The sequence below is a fragment of the Tupaia chinensis genome, unplaced genomic scaffold (assembly GCF_000334495.1).
Source record: "Tupaia chinensis unplaced genomic scaffold, TupChi_1.0 Scaffold000688_1, whole genome shotgun sequence".
In the NCBI taxonomy this organism is placed as follows: Eukaryota; Metazoa; Chordata; class Mammalia; order Scandentia; family Tupaiidae; genus Tupaia; species Tupaia belangeri.
The window spans coordinates 3599908-3613063 of record NW_006160211.1 but is presented as its reverse complement, the minus strand read 5'-3'; the positions used below and the strand labels follow the sequence as shown (position 1 = coordinate 3613063).

General features: G+C 38.8%; 2 protein-coding genes across 4 annotated transcripts in view; one reads left to right on the top strand and one right to left on the bottom strand.

Annotated features, from left to right (window-relative positions):
* Window positions 1-819, bottom strand: part of GPR137C (G protein-coupled receptor 137C) — a 68634-nt gene extending 67815 nt beyond the window's left edge. The window contains exons 1-2 of the mRNA XM_006160583.3: window positions 646-819; window positions 252-474 (exon numbers count right to left, since the gene is read on the bottom strand). Of these exons, the coding sequence (XP_006160645.1) occupies window positions 252-474; window positions 646-819 (397 nt within the window). The remainder of the gene's footprint in view (window positions 1-251; window positions 475-645) is intronic.
* TXNDC16 (thioredoxin domain containing 16) overlaps window positions 313-13156 on the top strand; it is a 101686-nt gene continuing 88842 nt past the window's right edge. For all 3 annotated transcript variants that reach the window (XM_014592439.2, XM_027776633.1, XM_006160541.3), the window contains exons 1-3: window positions 313-394; window positions 8773-9000; window positions 10586-10668. In XM_014592439.2, coding sequence (XP_014447925.1) covers window positions 8838-9000; window positions 10586-10668 — 246 coding nt within the window. In that variant the 5' untranslated portion in view covers window positions 313-394; window positions 8773-8837. The remainder of the gene's footprint in view (window positions 395-8772; window positions 9001-10585; window positions 10669-13156) is intronic.

Below are 13156 nucleotides of genomic sequence, written 5' to 3'. Positions count from 1 at the left end.
ACCGTGGGCTCGCGCCCATTGGCCCGGGCGGGCATGCCTCCCGAGCGCCGCACTCGGAAGGCCACTGGCTACAGGACCCGTCGCTCCAGGGTTTCGAGACGTGATTGGGCACCCGCCTTCCCCGCTTTCTCCCTCCCTTTCACTCCCCTCCCACCCTGCTGATTGGCCCAGCAACTGCCCGGCCAGCTCGCGCCGGCGGGAGGACTCGGTAGTCGTCTGTCACCTGGGAGGGCTCTCGCTCCGCCCCCTACGCTTCCCATTGGCTGGAGAGTCCCTCACGTAGGGAGCACGAGGAGAAGGAGGAGCCCCCCGGTTGTTTTTTGCCCAGGAGGCCGACTTCTCCGAGCGGGTGCCGGCTGCAGGCAGGGGAGGGGGGGGCGCTGTGCTCTCGCAGGTAGGTGAAGCGGCTGCCGGCCGCTGGACTTGCCGTGCGCTGTTCCGCCTCTTGCCTCCTCCGTCGCGCGGCGGAGAGAACTGTCAGCCGAGCGGCCACGGGAATTGCCCGGGTCCCGGCCCACAGCTCTTTCTCTCAGGTCTCGGGCAGGTAGGTGGCAGCCTGGATCCTTCAGACGTGCAGTTGTGGCTCCTGCCTGCAGTAATGGGGATTCAGACCAGTCTCCTTCCTCTGGCTAGGGCTGTACTTACGAGCTTTGGATTCTGATTTAGTGCCCCGCCTGTGGGGCACCAGTGGGGCCTCACCTGGACCCTTCTGAGGGGCTTTATCTTCCTCAGGGTTTCTCGTTGTGTGAGTCGTGAGGAAACAGGTGAGCCCTTTATGGGGCGAGGAAATGGAATGGGGTTGTGTAAGGCAGTGTCCATAAGAAGAGTGTATTAGGATGCTCTGGGTGTAAGTTTTGGGGAAAGCCAGTTATAGAATTGTCAGTTGATTATCTAGTGAAGAATTAATGAAAGATTATAATCTGTGCTCTTCTAATTCCACATGTCTTGAAGCCGTAGTCCTGTATATGGTAGATGATACTATTCCTGAGATCCCAAATGCTGTATTATGCTTTGTCCAGAATAACATTTATCCCCCCCCATCCCGCCCCCTCCCAAGTGGTTCCTAAGGAACTTTAAAGTCTACTTTATACTCCAGATTTTAGAATAGTAGCTCACCTAGGCACCTGATGCTGGTGTGGTTTGGGTTCTTTATCCATATGTTGACACACTGATAGATGTACAAGCCAGGCCCTGTTAGGTAGACTTTCCTCAGATGAAATAATCAGCTCAGCAGGTTGAGCAGATAGAGAATTTTCCTGCCGTCTGCTTTGAAGGGGCCCTGCAGTAGACGTTGATGTTTTATAGTCTCCGCCTTTTTTTTTTTTTTTTGAGAGGTTTTTGCCATAGGGCGCGTGGACTCGCCAGACAGACAGAGAGAGACAGAAAGACAGAAAGCAAGAAATCACCCCCCAAGGGGATGGCCACGCCGCAATCCCTTCTCCTCCATTCTCCTCTCGGGATCTTGGGCACGCACGCACACGCGCCCGGCGTGAGTTTTAAGCCACCGGGTCCGGGACACGAACCGCGGTCGACTACGTGGGAATCCAGCGACATAGCCATTACGCTAACTGCTGGTTCCCTAAAGAAAAATTTTTGCTATAGGTTGCTTGGGCTTGCCAGAGACAGAGAGAGACAGAGAGAAAGTGAGAACTCATCCCTGGGGGGACTACTGTGTTGCAGTCTCTTCTCCATTCTCTTGTGTGTGTGTGTGTGTGTGTGTTTATTTTTAATTTTTGCTGTAGGATGTGTGCTAGCTGGAGAGACAGAGAGAGACAGAGACAGAAAACAAGAAATCACCCCCTAGGGGGGATGGCCATGCTGCAATCCCTTCTCCTCCATTCTTGTCTTGGGATCTTGGGCACGCATACATATGCACCCAATGTGAATTTTAAGCCACTGGATCCAGGACTTGAACTACAGCCAACTATGTGGGTGTACAGTGATGTAACCATTTTGCTATCTGCTGGTCCCTCCTATGGGATTTTGGGTGCACATGTTCCTGACACACATGCTCCTGGCATTATTTTCAAGCCACCAGGCCAGGGCCTCAAATTGCAGTTGACCATGTGGGAGTCAGCACCACAACCACTACACCTGCTGGCCTCTTCTTCTTCTTTTTTTTTTCCCTCAAAATAAATAAGGTGTGTGCAAGTGAATGACAGAAAGAGAGAGGTACCTTTGACAGGGTCCAATCACCCAGTGATCACTTCTCCCTAGTCCTCTGGCTCCTCAGGATCTTGAGCACTGTTGAGCTGGCATAGTTTCAGGCCAACTGGTATTCGAACTGTGGCTGGCTGTGTAGCTTCCAGTATGCTACAAATTCTACCACCTGGTGGGACTCTCCTCTCGGTCTTAAATGATAACCTGTTGAGATATAATCAACATTTTCTTTGAGGCTGTTTTAATGAGCAGGTTCTGTTCCCTAGTAGCAGCATTAAACAATAAGCCAGCTAATTTTTGACAGAATGTTCTTACATTCTGAACTTTGTGAGCATTATATGCTTCATTTATTGCAAAATAAGAAGTATGTCTTTTCCTAGAGAATGGTGCCCACAGATCGTGATATAATTTACTTAACAGTTATAGCTGTTAATTTCCTCTTTTTCCTGAGAGGGAAAGCTGTTAATTTTATGGTTAATCGTTAAGGTAATTATAGGCCTGTAAAGGCCTGTAAAGGAGAAACTAACCAAGGGTCTCCTAAAAAAAACCAAAAAACAAAAAACAAAAAAACAAAAAAAAAAACTTGTCAGATGTTGTGTAGTTTAAATGTCTCCAAATGCACAAAGGTTGAATATTGTTGTCCTGAGAGGGCAGATTGGTATAGCAGAAGTAGAACTGTTTGCCAAATATTGTATACAGGTCCCAAATGGGATTACTCTAACTAAAGAGAGCTACCAGCTGTTATACCTGCCTAAAGTTATAAGATAAATCTTCAAGATTTTCTCCTGAAATGCTTCCTCCTTGATGCCCTAAGGGGACCTTCTTACTATTCTGATAGAACACAAAACACACTTTTGTTGCTTTTAGCCCTTTTTTCTCTTTTTTTTCTTTCTTTGTTTCTTTTTTTTTTTTCCTTTTTTTGTGAGAGCGTGTATGCTCTTTCCGCTGGAGAGAGACAGAGTGAGACAGAGAGATGGAAAGTGAAAAATGACCCCCCAGGAGGGTGGCCACTTAGCGATCCCTTTTCCTCCTTTCTCCTCTTGGGATTTTGGGCATACACGCACATGCGCCTGGCATGATTTTCAAGCTGCCAGGTCCAGGACTTGAACCATGATTAGCCATGTGGGAATCCAGCACCTCAGCCACTACACTACTTGTTGGCCCTGCTTTTTGCATTTTATTTGCAAGCTTTAGCCTTTCCTGTTATAATCTCACTGATCTTTCTTTAGGTGCTTGTTATACTCTTGTATTTGTTGCATGATACTTGCTCTTTCTATCACTTAAATGACCTGTAAATGCATTTTTGTTTAGGGATAAAACAGAAATATCATTTTATGTGCCACGTCTGATCAGTGCTGACAGGAGCACTGCCCTGAAAAATTGAGGGCCCTTTCCAGGCCCAGTGTAATTTAAATATTTCATATAAATGAAGAAAATGAATTATGAGGAAAGCAAAATAAAATACATTAAGTTACAATTTAAAAATTATTACATTCAATGGACACAACATTACTGTGGAAATTGCTATAAAAGATTCTAAACATTTATACCCAATTTCTGTATTTATCTTTTTAGTGTTGACCAGTAACAAATACTTCCTGTTCTTCACATGCCCTAGAGCATAGTTCTCCATGGTCCGTGGCTTTGCCCTGTGAGAGGTCCTTCCATTTTTATTATCCTTGGTGTACCTGAAGTTGCCTTTGGAGAATGTGGCCCCTTTCCATGTGTGAGCAGTGTTGTCAATTTGCCTCATACCTTAGAAGAGCGGGGGCCTTATGGGTTGTTTTGAGTAGCTAGTTTTTTAGATGGCAGTTCTTCTGTTGAGTATTTTTTTTTTTAAGAGGTTTTTGCCTTGGGGGCATGTGCTCACCAGAGACAGAGATAGAGACACTGAGAGAGAAAGTTAGAAATCACTCCTCAGGGATAATGGCCATACTGCAATCCTTTCTTCTCCGTTCTCCTCCCAGGATCTTGGGCATGTCTGTACATGTGCCTGGCATGAGTTTGAAGGCACTGGATCCTGGACTCGAACCACAGTCGACCATGTGCGAGTCCAATATTGCAACTGCCACGCCATCTGCTGGCCTGAGTTATCTTTCTTTTAACACCTTGTTAAACACAACCAACAGCAACCATCTCGTAGTACTTATATTCTACTTCTAACCTCTTCTCTGGCTAGAGATAAGTTCATGAACTACATGAAATTAGCTACATGAACCTAAGTACATATTCATTATAAATTCCTTAGGTACATGTCACCTCCAGATAATTATAGCAACAGTTTAATCATGTTTTTTGTCACTTCTTAACATGGATCACTTATTGAGCTCCTTCTCTCGTAAATGTTGCCTTTAGCAGGCCCATAACAGTTTCTGTGCTGCTTGGTTTGTAAGCCAGTATTTTGGGGTTTTTGTTATTACAGCATCATCTCATTTCTATTGCATTGTTTAAAAAGTCATGACACCTTTTTGCATAGAACAACAGAAAAACTATGTCATGACTTTTCTGGCAACCCAATAGTTTGTATACCAGTGAATGTAAACTAGCTTATGGCTGAAAACAATAAGCTTTATTTCTTCCTTATGTCACATGCTTATTCTGTGACCTGGAAGTTCTTTTTGTTGTGCTCATGGGGACAGAATAGCCACCATTTGAGTATTTCTGTTGACTGTAACAGAAGATAAAAAGCCGGGGTTATATCACACACTAGCTATTAAAACTGTCTCAAAAGACATATGTCACTGTTGCTCACAATTTATTGGCCACAGTGAATCACGTAGTGGCCATCACTGATTTCACCAGATGTGGGTGGTATAGGAGCTGAGTGTAATCCTGTCTGTACCTGCAAGGAGAACTGGAACTATGCCAGTCAGCTACAACTCCAAGGTAATAATGTCACGTTTCTCCCCAACTACTCACAGTTTGTTCTGATATTTAGATTTTTGAATCATTAAATATTGTTTTTGACTCCCTTTTCTAAATACTGGAGGGAAAAATGTCATCAGATACTTCCAATAGCTTGTTTACACGCTGTTCTTCCTCAAACTCTTTCTCCACCGACATTCACTTCCCTTTAAAGTTCTTTATAGGAGAGCATGTCTCTTGGCAAATGCACTTGATGTTCCATACATGTGAAATGTCTACTCTTCTATGGCCCCACAAGGTAGTTGGAGTAGTATGAGTAGAAGCTATGGGAGATTTGATTATATGTAAGTAATAACTTTGCTTTTAAAACCAAAGTATAAAGGTATACTATTTAAAGAGTCAGATGGTTCTTTAATGCTTCAGAAGTCCCCTTGGTAACCCTCCCTTTCTTCTTTAAATCCATTACTTTCAACTGCTCACTGTTTTAGCATTGGTCTTCATATTTCCAATAAACTTGCGTTTTGGTCATCAGAAAAACGAAGATTTAGTTCTCTTGCGTTCCTTTTTCCACCCCTACTGCCTGCTCCCTTACTTTATTTCTTCATCCTCTGAACTGTGGCTGTTATGGTTTGATTAAATCATTATTTAATTTTTGGATCAACAGGTGGAACGGAGGTTAAGGTGGCTGGATCCCACCAACTACACATTTTGAGCCTGAAAAACACGTGGGGTGCATGTACATGCATGCCCGAGATCCTGAGAGGAAAGTGAAGGAGAAGGGATTATGGTGTGATGGTCCCCCATGGGGGTGATTTCTACTTTCTCTCTCTCTTTCTCTCGTGAACACACGTACCTATAGCAAACAAAAACAAAAATAATTATTCAGTATTTATTAGGAAGAAATAAATTCTATTTCTGGTTGACCCATGTTGTAGTCTCTACACGTAATTTTTAAAATAACCACATCAAAGATGTAACAAACTGCTGAGAGTACCACTGATTTCTTCTCACTAATACTACATAAGAATAATCACCAGTGTCTCTCAATTGACCAAATGCACAGTACTTTCACATTTGTAATCTCATTTTTTCAATGAGATGGATGCAAAACGTATTCAAGCATTAAATGTGCAGTTAGATGTTTTGGTGCTACAAAATACATTCTGGGGGAAAAGAATGCTATGTTAATAGTAATTTCCTATTTAGTGTTAAAAATTTTGAATTGACCAAAAATGGTACAGCAGTAAACTGCAACCCTCTGCGAGATAATCCCACATGAGAAGGTTCTGAGTTCAAGTCACGAGACCTTGCCGAGTATGGCAAGCATGTTTGCCCATGATCCAGGGCTGGCTGAAGCCTGAGGGTGGCTCACAGTGTCAAGACTGTGTTGAGATTGTTCTCTCTCTTGCTCATGGAAGAAATAAATCAATAAAAACTTAAAAATAATTTAATCATAACCTCAAGGCCAGAAAAAAATAGTATTCTATGCTTGAGTCTTTCAGTTGTGCTTAATGTTTTGTAGTTTAATTGGGTTATGACCGTTTCATATAGTAATGAGTATTACACAGTTATTCTCTTGGTAATATCTGCATTTTCCTCTAGAGCATAAAGAAAATAGTGGTGGCCTATTTTAAAACATCTCTGTTAATATAAAGTGGTTTTAAAATAGCCAGGTTAAAATGGCTATAATGTATAATCAATTTGAATGTCAGGGATACCCCTTAATTATATCATTATGTTTTTATGTACTTCTCATTGTTCTCCTCAATTTACTTTACTCATTTGAGCTTTTGACTCATTGTTAAAAATTGATGGCAAATTGGTTCCCGTTTGACATAACTTTCTTTAATGAACAGAATTATTAGGAAGTAAGCAGTGAGTTACTAGCTCCATTTTTAGGCATACCTGCTTGTTAGGGAAAGCTGTTATGTGCTTATTGTTAATAGTGAGTTACTAGAGTAAATACCCAATTTAATATATTTGTCCATAATTTTTAATTTTTAATATTATTTCATTTTTCATTAAAATGCCTTTATAAATACACAAAATCATTTTTGCTGTTATTTTTCTGTCACCTATTTTGAGACAGTGATCTTGCACTTAAAAGGTATGGGTCTTATAGAAATTAAAAACAAAATTGAAACAAAATTCTCACCTGTTTTGTGGATGTATCCTTACCTTCTGGAAATATGGTATTTTTTCTATGCTAATTTTTTTATACTATCTTATTTTAAACTTGGGTAATATAAATTATCAGTAGAAAAACTTCTGAAGTTGTTAAATAAAATTTTTTTTTGAGTAATTTGAAAGTAGCAAAATAGAAGACAAAGAGAATTGAAAGCCAATACAGAGGACGGCATGAAGTAAGTACATCAGGGAAAAAGATGAGAGGAGGATATCTAGAACAAATCTGAGTTCAGAAAATAGAATTGAATCAAATATAAATTGAAAAAGGTATTCCGATTCCTAATGGTATAAAGAAATCTAATCTTAAGCACTGAAAAATATGTGTTTTGCCATTTGTGACCACGTGGATGATTCTGGAGAACATTATGTTGAGTGAAATAAGCCAGGCACAGAAAGACTTAATACTGGATGTTCTCACTCATATGCAGAAGCTAAAAAACATTGAGCTCATAGAAGTTGATAGTAGAATAGTGATTATCAGATGCTGGGAAGGGTAAGCAGAGTGGGCCAAGGATGGGGTTTGGTTAATGGGTACAGAAATAGAAATAGGAAGATTAAGTGTTTTATAGCCCAGTAAGATGATTATAGTTCATTTATTGTATATTTCAGAATACTTAGAAGAGAGGGTTTAAAATCTTTCCTATACAAAGAAATGATAAATATTTAGAATAATGGTTATGCTAAATACCTTGATTTGATAATTGCATATTTTATACATGCTTCAAATCATCAACTGAAACCAATAAGTAAGTGTAATTATTGTGTGTCAATTAAAAAACAGTTAAAGGAGTCAGCAGGTGGCATAGTGGCTAAGGCACTGGATTCCCATATGGCCGGATAGTGGTTCCAATCCCAGACCTGGAGGCTTGAAAATAACTCCAGGTGCTTGTGTATGTGTGCCCAAAATCCTAAGAGGAAGATGGAGGAGGAAATATTGAGGTGTGGCCATCCTCCCAGTGGGTGATTTCTCACTTTCCCTCTTTTTATCTCTCTCTAGTGTGTATGTATCCTATGGTAAAAACCTAACTCCCCTGCCAAAAAAAAGAAACAGTTAAAAATATGTATATTTAACCAGGATATTTTTATAAGATTTTAATAGCTATCTTCTAGGGGACTTAAAATAAGATGAAAATGAGCATACTAGATAATATATTTTGGCTGTCTCCCATGTTGATGATACTAAATAATTATTTGAGTATTTATTGTAAGTCAGCAATGGTAGAGAAAGATAAAATACCCAATTTAAAAATTGGATTGGATGTTTGAGAATTAATTTTGCATACCAAAATGATAATTAGTTTAATGTAATCCAGTAAGTATCTTTAAAACTTAAAATACTTAGTTAAGTGATATCTTTGATATCTTTTGAAGGTATCAAAATCAATAATACTATCAAATCAATGTCGTTATATACCATTCACCCTCAAACTTTTAGTAAAAGGAAATAGTAAAATACTAGCAAAATCAAACGTAAGTAGTGACTTAACTTTTTGCAGATTTTACTTCGTTCATTCATTTAACAAATTAATTCAACAAAACTTTTTTGACTATCTCTGTCAGGTATTGTCCTAGGCAACAGAACACACAGTGAAGAGTACGGACAAAATCCCCTGCTCACATAGCTGATGATGTCTTCCAGCCTCAACGCATTTAGAGTTGGGATCTCTTTTGTCACAATGTGCATTTTTTACAAGTCACCTGTACACTCTCTACAAGAAGTGAGTCCTCAGAAATACTTCAGTACATTGCAACCAGGAAAAGCCTCGTTAGCTTATTTTTGTCAAGCTGGTAAGTATTTAAAAATTCTAATGTAATTCTTAGGCTGTTTGTATTGCTATTTAATCAGTACACACAGTGAGCCCTTACTGTAGGGATTAATCATATGTGCTAGAAAGCTGTTAGTATAATGTGCCTGCCTAAGGTTTGAATCCAGACTGCTATTTAGCCTGTAATGTGATGTTGGTCAAGTCACTTAGCTTCTCTATGTGCTTCTTTTGTTACCTATTATGAGGAAATAGCATTTTGAGTTTGTTGTGAGAATTTAATTAATTTATTCATATGCTTAGTACATCATAAAATGTTGGCTAAAAATTAGCTACTAATATAATATTTAATATTATCTATCTAGTAATTTTACTTTTCTTTTTAAAATATTGCTATAGGGGTTATGTGCTTGCCAGAGAGAGGGAGAAAGAGAGAACAAAGGAGAGGAGAGGAGAGGAGAGGAGAAAAGAAAGCACTCTCTAGGGTGGATGCCTGTACCACAGTCCCTCTCCTCTATTCTCCTCTTGGGACTATGGGCATGCACACACTCATGCCTGTGTATTTTTCAGGCTGCTGGGTCTGGGACTCAAACTATACAGTTGGCCGTGTGAGATCTATCAGCCTTAACCACCATTACCAAGGGCTAACCCAATCTAGTAATTTCTTAAAGTATACTTTGTCATATTTTTAGCATATAAATATTTTAAAGTTTTTTTAAAAATTTAAATGTAGTATTATTAAATCTTTTAGTTTACCCTCTGCTTTTTTTTTTTTTTTTTTTTAAGGTTTTTGCCTTAGGGCTTGCTGAGGAGAGAGAAACAGAAACAGAGACAGAGACAGGGAGAAGAAAAGTGAGAAATAATCCCCAGGGGGGATGACCACACTGCAACACTGCAATCCCTTCTCCTCTATTCTTCTCCTGGGATCTTGGGCACTCATGCACATGTGACTGGTGTGATTTTCAAGCCACCAGATCCAGGACTCAAACCTCAGTTGGTCATGTGGGAGTCCAGTGATGTAACTGCTACGCCATCTGCTGGCCTCAAGTTTACTGCTCTGCTTTAACTGTATCATTAATTACACTGAATTAATACATATAACTATTGAGCTTAACTAATAATTGTGATGGTTTTATTTAAATTTCTTGTCGTAAAAGCACTATTTTTGAAATGAGTAAGTGAAGTGAACCCGCATTTCTATTGGCTCCCTTATTATAACTTTAAGGTAGCATATTAAAATCATTTTGAAAGTTTGCATATGGGTTATGTGCATGTTATGTATATGATATTAATCTTGAAAGTATAGTGCCACACGTTAGCTTTAAATTAAACATTTATTTATCAGGCTCTTATTTTTTAGGAAGCATTTAAGGTCACTTAACACACTTAAACTATAGCAGATAAAAACTTTAAAAATAATAATAAGACAATAAGAAAATAAAGGTATGAAATATGTAACTAGTTGAATTTAGTTACTTAATTACTTGTTGCAGGTCAGTTGGAAAAATGAATATATTTCTTCTGTGTTTGTTCATTTTTGTTTTAATTTTTAAAATCAATCTGTTTTAAGCAGTAATTCATAAACATTCTTAAAATATATCTTATTTTAGATTCTCCCAGTACCTCTATATTTCTGGAAGAACTGAATCAGGCTGTTAGACCTCTCCAGGACTATGGAATTTCAGTTGCAAAGGTAGAAAGACATTTATGTTAGTAAAATATTATCGATAAACATTTTGCAATGTACATGTATGGCTTAAGATTGAATATCTAGGAGCCAGCAGGTAGGGTGGTAGTTGAGGCGCTGGACTCCCATATGTCTGACTATGGTTTGAATTTCAGAACTGGTGGCTCACCTTGTCTCTCTCTCTCTCTTTCTTTCTGGGGGTGTGTGTGTATGTGCCCTATAGCAAGTTAAAAATAAATAAATAAATAAATAAAATTAAATAATTCTTTTTTAAAAAAGATTTGAGTGTCTAAAAATACTTTGGTTTCATGTTTTTTTTTCCCCTAAAATCAGAAATCTATTTTGTCATCTTTTTTTTTTTTTCGTAAGAATAAGCAGAAGCACAGAAAGATAGCTTCAGATTATTTTTCAATATGTTGGATTTTAAAAATGTTAAGATTATAGGAGGTAGCAGTGGATGAAGAAAACACTAAAATATAAATGGACTAAAAATGTTCCAGTTTAGACAAAGAATGTCATGCTGGAGACAATAACCAAATCCACCTGTATGTTTTTTAGAAATGCATCTAAAATAAAGGCTTCAGAAGTACTCAAGATAAATGAAGGAAAGAGTTATATCATACAAGTGATAAATGAATCTGGTAGAGATTTTACTATTTTACCATATCAAAAGAGATTTTAAAACCAAAAACCTTTCAATCACCCTTGACTTTCCTCTTTCTCATAACCAACCCATCCACTACTAGGTTCTGCTGACCACTTTCTTTACCTTCACTTTTACCTCTCCTTCTCATTACTTCTCTTTTGGGAAACTACAGTAACCTTGTAATAATTGGCCTTTCTTCTCTCACACTCCCTATGCTCAAACTCTTTTCTGTATATAGTCAGAGATGTGCCAGGATACATTACTACCCTGCTAGGAAAGGTTTTCCATTTAGTTATGATAAAATCAAAACTCTTGAGTTTCATGATCCTGATACGTACTGGTCATCTTTCTGTTACACACACCTGCTGGGGATACTGTTACCACACGGCCTTTACAGGTGTTGCCCTGCTGCTCAGAACTCATCTCTTTCACATACTTATGTATTCATATGCATCACTCCATTACTTCAGTTCTTTGTGCAGTTGTTACCTCCTCAGGGAAGTATTCCCTGATTATCTATCTAAAATGTCCTAGCACGTGGTATCCCCTTTTGGTCTTTTATAGCACTTACTACATTTAAAAAAAAATTGTCTCTATTTTTACAATGTAAGTCCTAAAAGAAAGATTTGTATTTGGAACTTGACTGAACTCCCAGTGAGTAGAAGAGTGACTGACATAGCAAATATATGTTGAATGGGTGAATGGGTGGGTACATTGTCATAATGTCAACCTTGTGTTCTGACATTTAAAAATAATTTAAAGTTATATACACTAAAATTCACTTTTTAATTGTGACTGTACTCTGACTCTTAATTCTGTTCTCTTTGCCTGATATCTTTACTGAGTGTCATTTCTTCTTTTATAGCTCTTAAAATAAATGTCACTTCCCCAGTTGTCATTCTGCTTCCTCAAATTCTATTAAAATTAAGTTGAACACCGAAAACCTTAAAATAAACAAACATCTTAAAGTAAGCAAACAAAAAGTTTGCCAAATCCAAAACTAAAGAACTTTTTTTTTTTCTCTTAAGCCTTAGTTTCAGTTAGCAACATTGGTCGCTACCCATTTGCCTTAATGCCTTCATTCTCTTTTTTTCTTTCCTCTCCCCTCTGTGTTCCCAGACTTTGAATACCTTCAGTCTTCTCCCTAGTGTTGCTTACTGTAGTTCTGAAAAGTCTCTTGTATGTCTCCTGGCTTTTTGAGCTTTACTTCAGGTCTCAATCTTCCCTGATCCATACTAATGTGATATTCTCTTAACTTACCTCCTTATCTCTGTGTTCTTTTGCCTTCTATTTTAGCTTCGTGTTGCTACCAGGATTCGCCTTATATTTTATTCAGAGAGAAAGTTTAGATTATAAGCTATCCATTGCTGAGGTGGCTGCTCTAACATCATATGGGACTCAGGTTCAGTTTTTCTGTTGCACCGTCCTCCGCAAGTACAATAGTTTCTTTTTTAAAGGTGCCTTGTGGTCCATGATTGCTACCTGCATCTGATCAGCTTGTCTGATTTGGGTCAAGAAGTGGGAAGAGCTGGAGCACAGTCAGGTCCCTTTTAACAGCCTTCTAGGAATTCCAACTCCTTGACTATTCCTAATACCATTTGGTCATTCCCATCTGTTCCGGGGGGTGGTGCTGGACAAGACTTTAATGGGCACTTGCTTTTAATAAAGCTCTGTTAGTGAACAAAAGAAGATGGAATGTGGGTAGGAAACCAGCACTGTCTGCCATGTCTGTGTTCTAGCTGCTAAAATGTTTCATGGTCCCAACTTCATCACACATTTCTGTATTTCCTGACTTCTGCTTACAGTTTCCTGTCTTGAGTGTGCCTTTTCTTTTCTACTTAGTTACTT